This window comes from Juglans regia, chromosome 13 (genome assembly GCF_001411555.2).
Source record: "Juglans regia cultivar Chandler chromosome 13, Walnut 2.0, whole genome shotgun sequence".
Lineage (NCBI taxonomy): Eukaryota > Viridiplantae > Streptophyta > Magnoliopsida > Fagales > Juglandaceae > Juglans > Juglans regia.
The window spans coordinates 2,618,750-2,637,939 of NC_049913.1; the positions used below are offsets into that span (position 1 = coordinate 2,618,750).

At 33.4% G+C, this 19,190-nt stretch overlaps 2 protein-coding genes and 1 long non-coding RNA gene across 3 annotated transcripts; 2 read left to right on the top strand and 1 right to left on the bottom strand.

Moving 5' to 3' along the window:
- The first annotated feature begins 33 nt into the window (after positions 1 to 33).
- Positions 34 to 1,020, top strand: LOC118344268. Its single transcript, XR_004798006.1, has 3 exons — positions 34 to 118; positions 456 to 546; positions 657 to 1,020. It is a non-coding gene; the product is annotated as an uncharacterized LOC118344268 (long non-coding RNA).
- A 900-nt stretch (positions 1,021 to 1,920) lies between these two features.
- LOC108983897 (dehydration-responsive element-binding protein 2A-like) lies at positions 1,921 to 4,044 on the top strand. Its single transcript, XM_018955681.2, has 2 exons — positions 1,921 to 2,142; positions 2,754 to 4,044. Exons 1-2 carry the CDS (start codon positions 2,111 to 2,113, stop codon positions 3,664 to 3,666), a joined length of 945 nt encoding a protein of 314 aa, XP_018811226.1. The 5' UTR covers positions 1,921 to 2,110; the 3' UTR covers positions 3,667 to 4,044.
- Positions 4,045 to 10,163: 6,119 nt separating this feature from the next.
- Positions 10,164 to 11,823, bottom strand: LOC108983902 (anthocyanidin 3-O-glucosyltransferase 7-like). Its single transcript, XM_018955686.2, has one exon. The coding sequence runs from the start codon at positions 11,718 to 11,720 to the stop codon at positions 10,308 to 10,310; it is 1,413 nt and encodes a 470-aa protein (XP_018811231.2). The 5' UTR covers positions 11,721 to 11,823; the 3' UTR covers positions 10,164 to 10,307.
- Positions 11,824 to 19,190: the final 7,367 nt, after the last annotated feature.

The following is a 19,190-nucleotide window of genomic DNA, read 5'->3' on the forward strand; positions in this document are numbered from 1 at the left end:
TTATTTTTTTGTATACCTATTTGTTGCTGTGTTACAGATATATGGCAATGGAGCTTCTATATTTACAACCTCTGGTGTTGCTGCAAGGAAATTCCAAACTGAGATTGAAGTTGGGCAGGTAGCCAATCTCTTTGCAGCTTGCCACGAGGCAAAAGAATCAGAAAAGTATTAAACATCTAAACTTGGATAAACTCCACGAGTTCCTTCTTTGGACATCTCTTGCGCTGCTCCCACTCCGTTAAAAAATCTAAAGCACTCACAATGAGCAGAGTTCAGGATTCTAGTTTTCTCCACAAATTTGGCATGCATGTTTTGTTTGTAATGCTCACTGCATGGATTAATGAATCCAATCATATATATTTTTACAGATTGGGAGTTTTTTTTTATTTTTTTATTATCTTATTTAGATTGGTTGCAATTTTATTGGTTTTTACCACATTAACTTGGTTTGACAGGTTGGCATAAATGTTCCCATCTCTGTACCCCTGCCTTTTTCCTCTTTTACTAGCTGCAAGCCATCCTTTGCTGGTGATCTCAATTTAGATGGTAACTTTTAGTGCTTCTGAAATATTGCTGTATAATTCCCACGTTTTTTTTTCCCGAAGCAATCGTGTAGTGGTTGAGATATTCAAATTTGTAATGAGACTGAATTGCAGGCAAGGCTGGAATTCAGTTTTACACCCGGGGGAAGACAGTGACTCAACAGTGGAAAGATTTACCAGGCAGCAATGATGCATCCCTGGCAATGGCAAGTTCTTAGTGGTTATAACATGTGGTCTATATAGAAGTGGGAGAGGCTTCTTGGGTTGACTCCTCGGTTAGCTTCCTTGCTCTCCGGCCAGCAGTTGCTCCCATCACCCTCAGCATCTAGTCCTGGATATACATGTATATATAGCAGCAAATTGCATGAACAGGTTTAATTTTGTGAATGTGTATAATCTATTATGAACAAATGGGCACTCCTTTAATGTATGTATGCATGTGCTCTTGTGCATATAATTTCAAGCAATCCTAGTTGAAGTTCCAATAGGCTAACTTATGCTCTTGAAATCTAGAGATCGCATGTTTAATACTCTGGTTGAGAACACTCGGAAGTGCTGCATGAATAAAGAGATTTTATTAAAGTAAATCCACAATAAGACTAAGGCTCTATTCGATATGTTAGATAAATTTTACAATAATAATTTAACAGTCTATTATATTATATAAAGATATGTCAGTTTTTGAGTTTATTTTTGTTTGATCTTTTTGTAATTAAAATATTTCTCATTTGAAAATTGTTGTTGGCTTTTCCAGCATTAATCGCCCTCACTTAACTAGATAGTCTCTAATTTTATTTCAAAATAAAAATAATTTTTTCATTTTAGAATATATTCTTTTATTTTTTATTTTTTTAAAATTTAATAAAATATCTTAATTTAAATTATTTTATTATTATTTAGAGATATTTTAAATATTCAAACGATGAGTTGAGGTAGAAAGTTAAAAATTAAAAAAAATATATTATTAAAATATTATTTTTATTTTAATATTTAAAAAAGTTAAATTATTTATTATATTTTATATATAAATTTAAAAAAATTATAATAATTAGAGATGAGATGGTCGAAATCTTTAAGATGTTTGACTGTCAAAGCGATTCTTTATTGGCTAAGATATTTATCCAGACTCAACTTGGCAAATTGGGTGCTAAAGATCATTTCCTGCGAGAAAAAGAAAAGAAAAGGACCAACGGCCAAGTTTGACCCTATCTGTTAAGTTAAAGGATCTTAGGAGTACAGAGATATTTATAATATAAAAATAAAAAGTAGAAGAGACTTCGGAGCCAAGGAAAGACAGCCTGGCTTTACTCTTAGGTGAGTGGTCCGGACTCCGGACTTCGGGTAGCTTCTCGAGGGACATTTGACGCAAGCAACGACGCCATTACAAAGCGCCACGTCAGAAAATATCTACTGGAGTGGAGAAGCGTATAAATATCTCTGAAGCTCTTACCAGATTAACGTTGTTGTGTTTCTCTACCTTGGAAAGTTCAGAGTATCACCACATCTGCAAACAAACCGCGCACTGACTAAAGAAAGATCACGATCACCAGCGGTGGTGGGTTTCTTCGATGGCCGTGTCGTCGGATGTTACCATTACGAGGTTGGTTGATTTGAACATTTCCTTTTTCATTTCATTGGTTTTGCTTTTATTTATTTATTTTTTGGTTGGGGGGTTAGGGGCTTCGATTAGGGATTCCTGATTTGTGTTCTTGGTTGGTTTTATTCTGGGAAGGCTAGGAACTTCGGTGGAAAAAAGGGTTTTCAACTTTTCGATTTGAGGGGCTTAGGATTTTCGTTGAATTTGGGAATCTATTGGTCTTCTGTCTGGGTAGAGTGCTACAGATTTGCATTTGGAAATCGTAGAATAAAAATTCAAAAAATTGGAGCCGAATGAAGTCGTAGATTTCGTGCAAAATTGGCCTACTGTTTGTGGGGAATAATTAATAGGTTTTTTGTTTCTATGCGAACTACTTTTGATATTAAGCTATATCTTTATAAGTTAAGTCACTGCATTTCTTTGTTGAATTTATTTATTTTTTATTGAGTTTTGCTTCCAATAGTAGTGCAGATTCTGACAGTCCCGTATTCGGAATAATAACTTTGTTACTTGATTGTTGCTTCTGCTGTGCAATACTATAGCCTAGATTCTGTGAATAGAGTTTTGCAAAAATAAGGTGCTAATATGACGTCTTTCTCGTTGAAATATTCCAGGAAGGGGAAGTCGCGTACGGGGCGAGATGGATGTTTGTCCGTGGCTGAGACCCTCTCCAAGTGGAAAGAACAGACCGTCCAGCTTGATTCTTGCAACGATAAACCCATTCGTAGAGCTCCAGCTATTGGGTCGAAGAAGGGATGTATGAAAGGAAAGGGAGGGCCTGAGAACTCGAGATGTGATTACAGAGGAGTTCGGCAGAGGACATGGGGTAAGTGGGTTGCGGAAATTCGGCAGCCAAACAAGGGGAAAAGGCTTTGGCTTGGTACTTTTGCTAATGCAGTTGAAGCTGCGTTTGCTTATGATGAAGCTGCAAAGGCAATGTATGGTTCTCGTGCCCGCCTCAATTTTCCGGGTTGTTGTTCAGTCACTACTTCATCAGGAACTTGTGATTCTACGACTACATTCAACCACTCCGGGGTCTGTGCAGCCGAAGAAATAGATGTGAAGCCTCTTATCCCAAATTTGAGAAATGAGAGTGGGGAAGTTGAATCAAGAATGTGTACTCGGCTAGATGCAGTAGTTGAAGCTGACATGCCGAATAGGATGTCACAGTCAGAAGCAAAGGATGAACCCTGCAACATCAAACCGGGATTTACTGACATTCCAAACTTTTATTGGGAGGATGGACAGGATTATTCTGCGAGGCCAGAAGCAAAGGATGATCTCCATGACATCAAACAGGAAGCTAGTGGCGTTGGGAACTGTTATTGGGATGGTGGACATGATTATTCTATGGATGAAATGTGTGATTTGGATGAACTTAGGGGGCTCCTAGACGATATTCCTCTATGCAACATGGAATCGATACTGGGTTTGGGTTTCGATGATGGCCAACTGGGGTCCTCGACGGCAGCCCCTGAAAGGAACCAATATTGGGGGCAGCCAGTAGATCTGCCATACCAGTTCTAGAATTTAGATTCCAAAGTTGATGTCAAGTCTGAATAATGTGGAGTAAACAACTAATTACAATTCCAGAGTTGCCTTTGACTTCTTGCAAAAAGATAGTCAGTCAGGATCACTATTAGAATGATGGATGGGTACTGGATGAACTTGATTTGGGATGATGAGATTTCAGACTGTGAGAGCTGATAATCCTTGTTTGTTTTGATAAATCTGTTTGATATGCAGACTTGAGACTTGTATTCCTACTCACTGTTAGAGATGGTGGTCTACTTGTAATTAACTACCAATAGAAATACAGCATGTGTAAATAAACTAACTATATATATTCATTTCGTAGTCATGTGTACATGCATAGAAATCAAGAAAGACACGAATCTTGAAATCTCCTTTTTCTACAGTTTTCTTTTCTGTTTTACATAGTATCAGATTTTTCTTTCAACAAGGGTGTCCTCTTCTTCCGCTTTCCGTCATGGATATAATCTTGGTATGTCTTGTCACTCAAGTTCTCTCGGGTGAAAATTATCACACACAGAGTCGATCTGTACAAATGGATTTACGGCCCAAGAATAAACTCCCATTTATTAACCCCAACTGGGCTGGCCTAAGTGGTAAAAGCTTTCGTCTTGGAGTATTAGTATTACTCCTTTCAAGGTTTAAAATTTAATATTTTATGAGTGTAAAAAATTCTTTGGAGTCACACTCCTTAGTGAAAAGTTAGCGATTTAATCAATAGAGAAACTTTGTAGGAAAACTTTTGAATGTGTTATACATGGGACCAAGGTTTACTCTATAGGGTTGGGTCTGAAGGGTCCTGCCTTAGAAAAGTTCCCGACATATAAATAAAATAAAATAAACTCTCATTTATTAATGGTTCTTTGGAGTCACCAGTAGATTCTACTGATCTTTTCCATGAAGCTTGGTTACGTTGTAATGATATGATCCTATTGTGGTTGCTAAATTCTGTATCAAAAGAGATTGTTGCTAGTTGTATCTTCATTGATACTACCAAAATCTATGTAAAGATCATTTTTCTCAACAAATGCTTCTCGCATTTTCCAATCGCAAAAATTGCTTGGTTTTTTGCAACAAGGTGATCTTTCTGTAACCTCTTATGTCACTCAACTCAAAACCCTATGGGATGAATTGATGGTCTATCATCCTATTCCTACTTATGGTTGTGGTTCTTATTGTCGATGTGGGGTTGTTAAAGCTTTTATTGAGTGCCACAATGAAGAATAAGTCGTGTGTTTCTTGACTAGTCTCAGTGATTCTTTCTATATTGTTTAGGATCATATCCTTCTTATGGATCCTCTCCCTCCCATTACTCAAGTTTTTTCTTTGATTCTACAAGCTAAAAGACAATGTGCTATGTTACTTGTTCTTGTACCTAGTCTTGAAACTGTTGCCTTGATCAACGTTCAACCAACAATCAACTTTGGAGTTCAATCACGACCTCAACGTAATAATCAAAAACCCAAACCTCTTTGCAGCCACTGTAGTATGACTGACCACACCAAAGAAAAGTGTTGCAAGTTTCATGGTTACCCGCATGGCTTCAAGATGAATAAACATTGCTTAATTCTATTTCTGGTTGCCAATCATCTGAGTTACCTTTCAATTCACAGGAGTCTCAAGTTGCTGAGTTGCCTCAATTTCCTTTTACTCAAGAACAGTACCAACAACTCTTATCCATGATTGAGAGTTATAAATCTTCTTCTAATACTCTCATGGTTAATCTTGTAGGTAGTTCCTCTCATCATAATATCGAATCAATTTTTGGTCAATCAAGTATAATTGCTTCTTCTTTCGCTCTTTCTTCATTGAAACATAATTTTTTTCATAATTCTTCTTTCAATCATTGGATTATTGATACGGGTGCTACTAACCACATGGTTTATTATATTCAATTTTTCCAATCTTTCTCAGTTGTTACCTCCCATGTTTCTTACCCTTACAACTGGTCTTAAAGTTTATGTCTCACATATTGGTTCTGTTAAGCTTTCTGAATCTTTAATCTTGAATAATTTCCTCTGCATCCCCTCTTTCTCATTCAATCTCTTATATACCAGTAAGTTGGTTAATTGTAATGCTTGTTCCCTAATATTTCTTGCTCAATTTTATTTTATCGAGGACCTGTACCAATGGAAGACGATTAGATTCGATAAAGAAAAAGGTGGCCTTTATTACTTGTTGTCTCCATCAACTTCTTCAAACTCAGTTGTATCTTTAAACATAATTCCTGTAAACATTGTTTCTGTAAATACTATTCATGTAAACAATGCTTTTGTACATACTCATGTAAACACTGTTTCTTTTGATTTGTGGCATTGTCGTTTAGACCACACTTCTCATACTAGACAATTGTTACTGCACAAAGAGTGTCCTTCAATAAAATTTTCTCATTCCAATTGTGATGTTTGTCATTATGCTAAACAATATCGTTTATCTTTATAATTAGTTCTTCATCTACCACTTGTTCATTTCACATTATTCATTGTGATATTTGAGGCCCGTTTTCCACACCAACTTTAGAAGGTTTTCGTTATTTCCTCACTATTGTAGATGACTTCACTAGAGCCACTTGGGTTTTCCTTCTCAAAGTCAAATAAGATGTTCAGTCTAAGTTGCTTTCCTTTATTTCTTTGATTGAAAATTAGTATCACAAAATCATAAAAGTCCTACGTAGTCATAATGGTTTAGAATTTAACATGCGTTCTTTTTATTCTTCTAAAGGCATTGTTCATCAACGTAGTTGTGTTGCCACTCAATAACAAAATGGTATAATAGAGCGCAAACGTAGACAGCTTCTTGAAGTGGCTAGAACTATACATTTTCAATCCAATTTAGCCCTTAAATTTTGGAGGGATTGTATTCTCACTGCTACTTATATCATAAACAGACTTCCTATTCCTCTTCTATCAAATAAATCCCCTTATGAAATGCTTCGCTCATCTCTTCCTTCATATTCTCACATTCGGGTATTTGGGTGTTTGTGTTATGACACCACATTATCTGCTAATCAATCTAAGTTTGATTCTTGTGCTCGAAAGTGTCGTTTTCTTGGATATCTCTTTGTTGTCAAAGGATATAAACTTCTTGACTTACAAACTAACCCCATATTTCTTTCTAGAGATGTTATTTTCTATGAACATTTGTTCTCCTTTAAATCTGACTCTTCCTTAGGTGAGATATTCATCAATGCATCTAACCTCACAGACTCTCTTGATTATCTTGTTCTTCCTAAACCTATCAATGAGTTTGACCTCCCAAACTCTTTTGTTGATAATGTACCTAATCTTACAAACTCTGTTGATGAACTCCCACTTCAAACAGAAACAAATACTGCCATTCCACAAGTCAGAAAGTCATCTCGGCTTTAGCATCCTCTTTCATACTTACAACAATATCATTGTAACTTGCTACCATCTACTTCTACCTTTCTTGTTTCTTCTATGGCTACAACTACTGGTAAGCACAATTCTTCTCTTTACTTCATTTCTAGTTTTTTATCATATGACTAACTTTCTTCTGCACATCGGGCTTTCACTCTTAGTTTGTCATCAAACTTTGAACCCAAATTCTATCATCAAGTTGTCCAATATCCTCATTGGCGCAAAAATATGACAAAAGAGTTAGCTACTCTTAAGGCAAATCATACATGGGAACTCACAACTTTACCTCCTAATAAACATCTCATTGAATGTAAATGAGTGTTTAAAATCAAGTACAATTTAGGTGGTTCAATCGAAATATATAAAGCCCGGCTTGTTGCCAAGGGTTACACCCAACAAGAAGGCCTTGACTACTTGGATACCTTCTCACTAGTTGCCAAGTTAACTTCTATACGTTGTCTATTGGTTGTTGCTGCTATATATAATTGGCATTTACATCAACTTGATGTAAATAATGTCTTTCTCCATAGGTCATTAGATGAAAAAGTTTACATGTAACTACCACTTGGTTATGGGAGCAAGAGGGAGACTCGAGTATGTAGATTAGTTAAGTCTCTCTATGGACTTAAACACTTAAACGAGCATCTAGGCAGTGGTTTTATTCAGTTGTGGACTCACTCAGTCCAATTGTGACTATTCTTTGTTCATAAAGATAAAAGATTATTCCTTTATTATATTATTGATTTATTTAAATAATATCATTCTTGCTAGCAATGATTTATAGTCAATACAAGATTGCAAAGTTTATCTCCACAATCAATTCTAGATAAAAGACTTTGGGAATATCAAATATTTCTTGAGTTTGGAAGTGACACGTACAAGTAACGACATATCTTTATGCCAAAGGCATTATGCACTAGAACTTCACAGTGATGCAAGTTTGCTTGCTTGTAAACCAGCACAAGTTCCTATGGAACTTAGATTAAAGAAATTACATTTATAAATTTATACTTAAGAATATGATATTTATGGAGACTATTACGTTATTTTTATTTGAATTTGAGTTTAATTTTATTAAATTAATATATTAGTCAATGGCTCATTTTTTATAAGAAAGTATTTAAAGAATTTGAAATATATTTTAAAGTATATTATTGAGTCTAATATTTTGTTAATATTCATTTGTCTATTTAGTAGAATTTTAATAAATTATTATGTTAAGAATATTTAAATGATATTAGTATTTATTAGGTTTCTTATAGGATTTAATTATTATGTTATGAAATAAAACTTAGTTTAAGAATTTAAGTTTTATAAATTATTTTAAAATAGCTCGAGCATTTCTACTAAATTATAAATTAGTATTTTAAGTAATTTAAATACTATGATTTATTGATTATAATATTAAACAAAAGATTTGTTTTACTATGTTTTAGATTTTGAATTTAATTAAGTAGAATATTAGTACTTATTTATTCCCAAACAAATTTAGTGATAGTTATTATTGCATATAGGTGTCAAGTTACAAAGTGTTATTCAAGAAGGAGCGCAGCAAGGTAAGTAATTTGATCACAAATTAGAATTATCATAGTTCAGCTTATAAATAAGTATTATTCAAGCCAGTTCATTTCTAGCCAATTATTTATACACCACTCACGTCATATGCAAACATGTCATCCAGCATAGCATATGATTTTGTCATTCCACATCATATTTAAATTCAGAAATTATGATTATGTATGTAATATGTCATACGTCTCATGTGTATAAGACACGTAAGCCATCTTAAATTCAAGTGTAATATAAAATAAGATCAGTTAATAAGATGACCATTCAAATGCATGGTACCAATGCAATTCAGTTTCAAGGTGGATGTACAAGCCATGAATTCAGTCGTGGTCCACCATAGTATGCCAGAATACTATCAATGGCTCCCCTTGTGGCCGCGGGATGTGGGGTCAGTGCACAATCTCACACGCATGGTTAAGTGTGTTGGCCAGTCAGATAAATTAGTTAAATCAGTCATATCAGTCGGTTAATTCAGTTAAATCAGTCATACATAGCATAAGCATCAGTATGAACAGTCATGAATTTTAAACTCTCAACATGAAAATTTTTATGAAAACCTTACCTAGGTGGTTAAGTTTATTTTAGTTTCAGTTCAATTTATTTTAGTTTCAGACATGAATTTATTCAATTTATTCATTTAATATTTTTAAAAGATATTTTATTAGACATTTTTTTATAAAATAAATTTTTAATTTTATTTAAAAAATTTGAAATCTCTTACCAAGTTATTTTTATAAAAAATACGTAACACTCATGACATACAGGAAGTGAATGTTACAATTATATAATAACTGCTCCCCTCCATAATAGAAGTATGTACTATGTATACCAATAATAATGCAAGCAAGCATCAAAAAAAAAATAATAATAATAATGCAAGCAGTTACCAATCAAGTGTAACCACGTGACCTACCGCGTTCTCTAGAACCCATGAAGCCACGAAGTCATTATTTTCTTCTGGTGGATATTAACTTCCTCCGGCCTGCATGCTTGATCTCGTGATCTTGTACTTAAGGTTCACGCATTACCCACGTCCTCTTCAAAGCATATACTTCAGTATAATACTATAATCCAATTCCACTACCATATGGGAAATGATATTCACTCTCCACCGATTGATTTTTTTGTTTTTTTACTTAATGATTAATTAAAAAAAATTTAATGAGTTTGTAATTTTTTTTAATGTTTAATAAGACATTTTAAAAACTGTTTAAAAAAAATTAACTTCTCGGTAGACAATATATTAATGCAACGTGGCGGCGGCGTGTCTGTACGTGTATAGTACAGTGATTAAGAGTTTCTCGTCTCGATGTCTACTCTTATTGTACGACGAAGTCACGAGAGTGTCGAGACTCAAAACACAGTACTATATAGGATTCATATATTATTACTTATATATAAATAAAAGAAAATATTAATATTGTTTATACTAATTTGCAATTAATTACGTGTCAATAACGTCTAACTTTGCAGGTAGAATTTTTAGGAAAGTAAAATAGTTAACATATATATATATATATATAGCTCATAGCAGCAAAGAGATTAATACAAGTCACGCATGGATTAATTATTAATTAACTAATTCATCACATAGATGCATGGTGAATCAGTTTTGAGGCGGCTACACAGACTGATCAGAAAACACGAAGATCATCAACTGCTTACACACGAGTCTTGCTAGCTAGCTTAAGACGCAGATATCAACTCCACCAAATTACTGAAATCTCGAGTAGCACTGCCACCGGGGCTAGCAGCCTTGTGTACAATATCTTTGAGGGATTGGGCCTTCTCCCTCATCTCCTTCCCTATTTTATGATCCAGGATGAGTTCCAAGCTCTTAAGCAAACCACCCTTTGTGAGTTTTCCACCCTCTACTATGAGACCAATCTTCCATACTTCCTCTACCAACCGTCCAGTCATTCGTTGGTCACCGAAGAACGGCCGGCCGATCATCGGCACTCCAAATACCATACCCTCGTACACAGAGTTGCAACCACAGTGCGTCACGAAGACACCTATCGAAGTATGTGCAAGCACTTGTGTTTGATTCGTCCATGCCACTATTTTTCCTTGCGAGCTTGTCTTTTCAAGAAACTTTCCGGGCAGGAGTTCCTTCATATTATCCTTGAGAGACCAAAGAAATGGAATCCCACTCGCTTCCAGTGCCTCGGCAATTGCCGTTAACTCTTTATGGGGTAAGTAAGCCGTAGTTCCAAAGCTAACATAAGCGACCGACCTAGCTTTCCTCTCATCCAACCACGACAGGCACCCCGTTAAATCCGAGCTCGACGGTGGCAATGGCGGTGGTGGCAACGATATGGTGAGAAAGCCCACGTTAAGCACCTTTCCGAACTTCGTTTCTAGATCCTGATTGAGAAGAGGAGGGTTTAGCTCTTCACAGCAGCTCATTACTACAGCAGTAGCTCGTGGTAGCACCCATCCAGTTTGGGCCAGCGCGCGTGAGAAAAGTGACTCTTCTTGGTTCTCCAGTACCAGCACCTCCTCCGGCAAGTCTGAAACACGCATTGATGACAGCCCTGGAATGAATTCCAGGGTTCCATCTTCATCTTCACGTCTAGCTCCAGCCCCAACGTAATTACAGGAGTAACGCTTGCGGAGAAGGTCGGTGTAAACATGAGAAGAGAGTGAGGAGGGCAAAGCGAGCCAAACCGGGATCCATGCAGCATGAAAAGACTCCGCCACGTCCCCAGCAAATGTCAGGAATGCATCGGAGAACAAGTAGGAGATACTCTTCCCAGTCTCCGCGACTGCCGCCTCTATCCCCCTTTTGACGTTGTCGGCCGGGGAGTCATTGAGAAAAAGTTCCACTGCCTCCAGTGGATTTTCAGAAAGCACATGACCCACCGGTATGCCATCGTCGAGATCATAGGCTTTTATGTTGGGTGGGAAGGTGACGTCGGCTTTTGCAGCGGAGAAGAGTGAGTGGTTGGACTTGGCAGTGTTTATGAAAGAGAACCGAACGTCAGGGGCAGCGTGTGCTAATTTGCGAACCAGATTCAGAAGAGGCACTGGATGGCTGCCGAATGGGAAAGGCAACACCGCCACATGCTTTTGCGGGGGCTTTTCTGTGAGCGACATGATCTCAAACCTGCCCGGCCTGGATGTAGCTCTTTAATCGAGCGAGGGATCAAGCGAGGAATGCTGTTCTAAATTCTAATACTTAACTTGTTACAAAACGTTAACCATCCAACTTTACATATATACACAAAATGAATAAGGATCCTACGTTCCAACGTTCAATCAGCTGGCCGGTTGGTGCGAGTCGTCTCAAAGTCTTCGAAGGGTAGGTGTACGTAACACGTGATTTCAAAACACTTCTTACCTCTTAGAGCATTTCAGAGCATTCCCGTCCCGTTCCTTCAAAATTTTCTATAATTTAGTTAGAAATCACATTTTCTATTTTTTTTTTCTTTTAAATTTTACTCATTTTTTAAAAATCACCCTAAATCCCATTCGTATCATTTTCTATATTATATTAAAATAATATTTTTCTATTATTTCTTTTTTACTTTTTTTTCTTACTTCTATTTACAAACTTAATTGTTAGATATTTTTTCTTATATTTTGAACTATTACTCTATATTTTTTTTAAAATAATTTTTTTTGCTGGTATAATAATATTTTTAAAATTAATTTTTGTATATTTTCATAATTATTTAAATTATTTTTAAAATATTTTTTAAAACTATAACAAGAATATGACAGAAAGTGTAAATTATTAGAAAAAAAATTATTTTATTTATTAGAATAAAATATTGATAAAAAATAATTTATGGTATGAACAGTAATTTCATATTTAGAGAATCATTGTTTATCTTCCAAACTTTTTTCCCAAGATAAGAATTCAGATGTAGGAGAGATTTTAACCAAATCTCTAAAATTTTTCTCAAATTATAGGAAAAATGTACCTTTGCGGTACCAGCTAAGAATGATCTTAGGTCTCGTTTGTTTGTACAATTCTTTTCAACTCATTTGATCTCATCTCATCTGATCATTATAATTTTTTTAAATTTTTATATAAAATAAAATAAATAATTCAATTTTTTAAAATTTTAAAATAAAAATAATATTAAAAATATATATTCTAACAATATATTATTTAAATTTTAATTTTAATCTTATCTTATCTACAATATATTATTTAAATTTTTATATGATTTTAACTGCCAACAACACTACAAATTATATAATTATATATGTTTCGTCTTACCCCAAGCAGCAGCAAGCCCGTGTTCCAGTTCAAATACCTCCAGCATTCTTATCTTTTTATGAAATTTTGGGCATTTATTCTCACACATTTGATCCCCATGCATGGACTAGAAAGTTCCACGCATTACGACTGATGATGCATGGATGCAACAATCGCTATCACTATATACTTTGGCTGAAAGTTTTTCCTAATCAATATTCAAAAAATATTATTTATTGTTTTGAAGGTTTTAATGTATTCCTCGAAATGAAAAAGTTGCGTAACTCTTGTTTTAGGTGCCATTTGTATTATAAGAATTGAGATGGATTGAAATCATAGTAAGTAGAAATAGTAGAATGAACTTTATAAGATATATGTAAAATGAGTTTAGATATGTTTAAATATTAAAATAGTTTAGATGTATTTAAAAGAAGTTAAAAAGTTGTATATCTCGCTTGTAAAGAAATCTTGAGTTAAAAAAATTTATAAATCATACGTATAAATAAGTTTTAAAATGAGATAAATTTAATGATATGAGAATTTAGTATTTAATATTAATCTTAACTTAGAATTAGAGGAAAATGAATTCAATGCAACTTTCAAACGGGGCGTAAGCCTTCAGACCAGAGACTTTTGGCGGAAAGTAACACATGCCACGGACCGCGCTGGTAGCTGGTTAAAGAAAATATTTCACGTCTCGATCTTTTCGCATATTTAGGCTTTGTTTGATTTCAAATCATCTTAATAATTATTTCAAATTTTAATATAAAATATAATAAATAATTTAATTTTTTTTAATTTTAAAATAATAATAATAATAAATAATAATATTCTAATAATATTTTTTCATCTCAACTCAACTCACTTCGACATTCAAACCCACCCTTAATATAAGGAAACGTATACGACCAGACAGACATAAATTTGTGTTTGAATACTGTATTCTTAAATATTCTATAAATAATAATAATAAAATAATATTAAATAGTAGTAATAAATAAATAAATAAATAATAAAATATTTTCAAAATTTCACTATTTAAACTAGGACGGAGATGTTTGGATTCGCAGGACATTTCAATTTATCTCAACTCATCTCACTACTATTCATTACTATTCAGTAACTTTAACTCACAAATTTCACTACTATTTACAATTCATCTCATTACTATTCACAACTCATCTCAAGTCATCTCAAGTCATCTTCGAATCCAAACGTCTCCGGATAAAGTATATATGTCATTTATTTAAATAATAAAATTTAATTTTTAAATTTTGAATTTTTAAATTAAATTTTTAAATTAAATTATACTGTATAAATATTTTATTAATGTGGAATTTAGATAGTGAGATAAAATAAGATAATTTTAGATAAAAATTAAAAGTTAAATAAAATATTATTAAAAAATATTTATTATTATTATTATTATTTTGTTATTAAAAAAATTAAATTATTTATTATATTTTATATATAAATTAAAAAAATTAATAATGAGATATAAAGATTTTTTAATCTCAACCGAGTTTTAGATATATTCTAAACGTCGACTCCACGACCTGCGGCCTAGCTTCCTCCACGCTTCCTCCACGACCTGCGGCCTAGCTTCCTCCACGCTTCCTCCACGACCTGCGGCCTAGCTTCCTCCACGACCGCGACGAGGACCGAGCAAGTTTCTTTTCTTTCAAGCCATTAAATGCATGCTTTATTTTTCAAACAAAAATGAAAAATCTTAAACCTACCAGTCGTAGGTGTTTAAAACAATGTTTTAAATAGTGTATTGAATGTCGTATCAATTAAGGGCTCCTTTGTTTCTATTTCTAGAAATGTGATGAAATGAGTTGAGATTAAAATTAAAAAATTTAATAAAATATTATTAAAATATATTTTTTAATATTATTTTTATTTTAAAATTTTAAAAAGTTAAATTATTTATTTTATTTTATATGGAGATTTAAAAAAGTTGTAATGATGAAGTGAGATGAAATGTTTCCTGAAAACAAATGAAACCGGCATTAGAACGAAATATTTTGACATCGGTATCATTTCGTGAACCATTTCAAGATAGTTGATATATGAATAAATTATATGTATAAATATATATAAAAATTATATTCTAAAATAATAAGAATAAATTATATATAAATACATATATATAAATTATAAATAGTATAGTCAAAATTAGAAGTAAAAAAATAAGTTTGTAGTCTGAAAAAATGAAAAAAAAAATTAAAGGCGAAATATCGACTAGTACAGGTCGAAATACAAGCCAAAATATAAGTCGGTATGACCGGCATTTAAGCCGGTACGAAACATATATCATACATGTACCGGCCGGTACGGTACGAGATTAAAAACAATAGTTTAAAATTAATTCAATTATAGGTAAGAAAGCATTCAATTCTTAGAAGAAAGCATAGCGAAAAATATCGCACGGCTTATTAAATTGCTTTACAGATTTATTCACTTTAGCAAATTTCAAGCATCTCATCTTAATAGTAAGTGTATTATGTAGTATAGATTAAAGTAATACTCAATACATCCACAATCTAAATGATATTTTAAGATAGAAAAAAAAAAAAAGAGGACTTCGTATTTTAGATGATCCAAAAAAACCAACTAAGGGGGATTATATACAGTGACGGATCTACATATGGCTTGAGGGGCCATGGCCCCCTCAAATTTTTTTTCAAAATTCAAAATAGCCCATAAATTTTATTCATAATTCGAAATTGGCCCCCAATAAAATTGATAATTTCCTTATTTTTCATCTGCTTTCTAAAATCTTGTAAAGTTTTAATATATATAGAAATGTCTCTTTCTAATTTTTTTTTTCCTATAAATCCTAGTTTTGTATAATTTTTATATATTATTTATTTTCAAGAAAATGGTCACATGACTAAAATTAAATTAAAACTAAGATTAGGAAAAATAATAAACTATTAACATCGACCCTAAATTTTTTTATTATACAATGTTAAGTTTCTTAATATAGAATCCAAAGTGAAAATACAAAAACCATTTAAGATTGATGATTTATATGAAAAATAGTAGAGATGATATTTCAATTTTCCACTAAACTTCATTGAGCAAGCAAATTATCAATATTTAATTTTGTATATGCTTTTATAATTTTGTAATATTCCTTCATTTTATATAAACATTACGTGCGATAGAAAAGTTAGCCCGAAAAAAAATTAATGGTTCTAACATTGACTATATATAGCTCACCTCACGCGGCTAGTCTACTATGCCATTTAAGTGGCAATAACGCATGGCTTTAAAGCTATGCGTTAGAGTATTAGTATTATACTCATCAAATTTATTTTTAAAATTTAATAAAAAGTATATGTTTTTTATATATCTAAAATTTCTTTATCCATAACTCTATATTAAATTAGTCATTAAATTCATCAAAATAATAATATTTTTATTTTTTTAATAATAATATTTTTATTTTTTTTCATATTTTATAATTACACTAATCATATATTAATTATTAATTTAATTTGATTCTTACATTATTATTACAAAACAGTTGAAGATAAAACGTGAATAAAAAAGACCATTATAAATTACAAGTGAATAAAAAATAGATTTGATGAGTAAACAGTAATCCTTCAAATTTGAAGAAACACATCTATGTATTATAACTTAAAGTTTCACACTTATCTTTTTGACTAATCTAATGTAGCTCTCTTTTAATAAAATTTATCATATTTTATATTTAATTAAATTTTAATGAAGTCAATGACAATGATCTTATACGTTACATTGCTTTGTGACGCATGGCAAGGGAGGGTTCTGCCCACGTGGGCACCTCTCCATCCGACAATTCTTATCACGTCTTGACTCCTCCCCCTTTTTGTCTAAAAAAATAGATAAATGCAGTTTAGTTTTTAAAATTTTATTATCCCTAACACACTTACGTGGCATAACTTAGAACGCTTTCATTAAATAATCGAAAGATATACTATATCAAATTGTATAATTGAAAATAACACGAAAAATTATAATTGATGGAAAATCTTGTATGCTAATGTTTAATGAGAAAATCTTCTAGCTGGAAGGAGTGTTACAAGCCAAATAATATTCTCAAGGGTGTCTTAACAAGTAGGCCACCCATGAAACTAACCGAGGAAATGCGACGCACACATGTAAGGAAATCCCTACCATCGACCGTAAAGCCCCAACCCACCCCGTGTTCTTCTCTCCCATCGGCCACCAGGAACCTCGACTACCCCATCTCTCCTAGACGCCTCTACCCTGTGAATTTTGGTAAGCAATATGTGTTATCTATGTAGGTGTAGATTCAATAGATGTTTAAGTTTATACAAATCAACGAGGGAGATAAAATAAATCTATCATTTCAAGAGGGAAGGTACTTGGCGGGCAGAGGACTTCGATTGTGTGGCACAATGGAGGAGTTCGGTAGGAGTCGACGACAAGAGGGAAGGGACTCAGCTGCGTCTGGACAGGGACTCGACAGGAGCTCGACGACGCTTGAGCATGGCTCAACGGCATCTAGGCATGGATCGAAGGCGTCTAGGCTTGGCTCGACGTAGTCTGGCGGCAAGGAAAATTTTTCATACCAGATGAGTGAAGGAAAAAGCAGCAGATGAAATTCGTAGGCTTGACACTTTGATTTCTTAACAATCCCATGTGACCGATCTCATTTATTTAACTTGTAATGTGCTAACGTGGCGTGTTTGGATTGATGGATGTTAAACGGACTACAATATCTATAGGTGTAATGCTTCGACGTTAATTAAATATAAAGAAAAATATTTTCTTGACTGTAAACCATGAAAGTAAATAAAATCTCCTTATGTCACAGAAGGAAGGATTATGGGAAATGATGCAAAAACGTGAAACATATACAAAACTAAAAGGATCACTGTTTATCTTTTTTGTTTTGTTTTGGTTAGTGTTATTAGTTTTGGGTAAAAACCCTATTTTTTCAACTTACCTACAATTATAAAACTGCATCAATCTCAAACATTGGAAACAAAAGAAGAAGTCAAATCCCTCCTTCCGCCAGCAATATAAGCCCAATTTAGCACAAACCCATCGTTACTGGAAGAACTATTTATTGCCTAAAAGCTCAAACCCATAACTATCCAGCTATACTGATACATATGGAAATAATTTAAAATCAGATATGGGTCACACTGTCCCGTTGCCCAAAAGTCAGACTTTGAACCAGTAATGAAATAAACTAACCCCCCCTCCGCCCCAAGTAATCCACAATCCTAAATATCTTAAAGATTTTATTGGAGAAACCACTAGTTAAAAGGGATTCGACCTCCGGATATCGTAGAGGTGCCATCAAATTAATTATGGGTTATTGGTTGAAAACTTCACTCTGTGAAACGAAAACAAGTCCTCTATCATCAATTTTTATTCCTCTCTCTCTCTATGTTCTGTGGATTCAGAAGTGAATCCAGCTCTCTGTTTTGACACCACAGTTTTTAGCACAAAGAAGATATCTAAGTTTACGTGCATATAGTAAGTAGCTAGCTAGATATTGCCAAAAGTTCAATTTACAAACCGTGGTCCATGGTCCCTCTTCTAGAAGAGAAATACTTTAATCATAAATAAATCTCATAAAATAAATATACAAACTGACATATTTTGATGTAGTTTTTTAGATTATAAAATTATTTTAATTGTAAAGTAAATCTAACGTCTCATATAAAATCGTGTCATTTTTTTATTTATTTTTATGAAATCTTTTAATGATTGTAGCAGTATTTGTACATATTCTAACTATTTTCTCATGTTTATCTGCGCTTTGTTATTGCCAAAAGTTCTCAATATTTATAAACCAAAAGCAATAAAATCAAATTGTTAAATCCTGTTTTGTAACCACCAGTCTTGAATCGCTTCAAGTTCTTGTAAAAGAGAAGAGTGTGGTGATCGAGTGTGTCCGTAGTATCTCCGATGTCAAAATCAGATGATATCAAATATTAAGAAGAAGAAAGTAAGAGCAAAGAGTGAGTTCGAGTGATTAACTTTTATCTTTTACCCACTCCCTCTTATTTATATCCCTTCACTGTCGTGATCACTTCCTGTTTTGGACAGCATCACATTGCATTTAATGCGACTGATCACGTCAGGGGCAGGATCTAACCGAGTTTTTCCTCATTAATGTGCGGCGCTTAAAAGTAAGCTGTATACTTCTCCTTTCCTGGGCCGGTCTGGTTTTTTCCTTCTATTCCCTGGACCACTGGGACATGGGCCTGGTCCGAAGAGTACAACAACCCTCTTCCACAAACTTCTTTTTACAAATATACTATGAGCTTTTCTTTCACGAGTTTCATCAAACATTCAAACTCAACAACCAGTCATTTTACAAAAGC

Excerpts from the sequence above, each read along its gene's own strand:
- LOC108983897 (XM_018955681.2), top strand. The coding sequence starts at position 2,111 with ATGGCCGTGTCGTCGGATGTTACCATTACGAG. Across the intron at positions 2,143-2,753 it reads TCGGATGTTACCATTACGAG|GAAGGGGAAGTCGCGTACGG; the intron begins GTTGGTTGATTT and ends GAAATATTCCAG.
- LOC108983902 (XM_018955686.2), bottom strand. The coding sequence starts at position 11,720 with ATGTCGCTCACAGAAAAGCCCCCGCAAAAGCATGTGGCGGTGTTGCCT.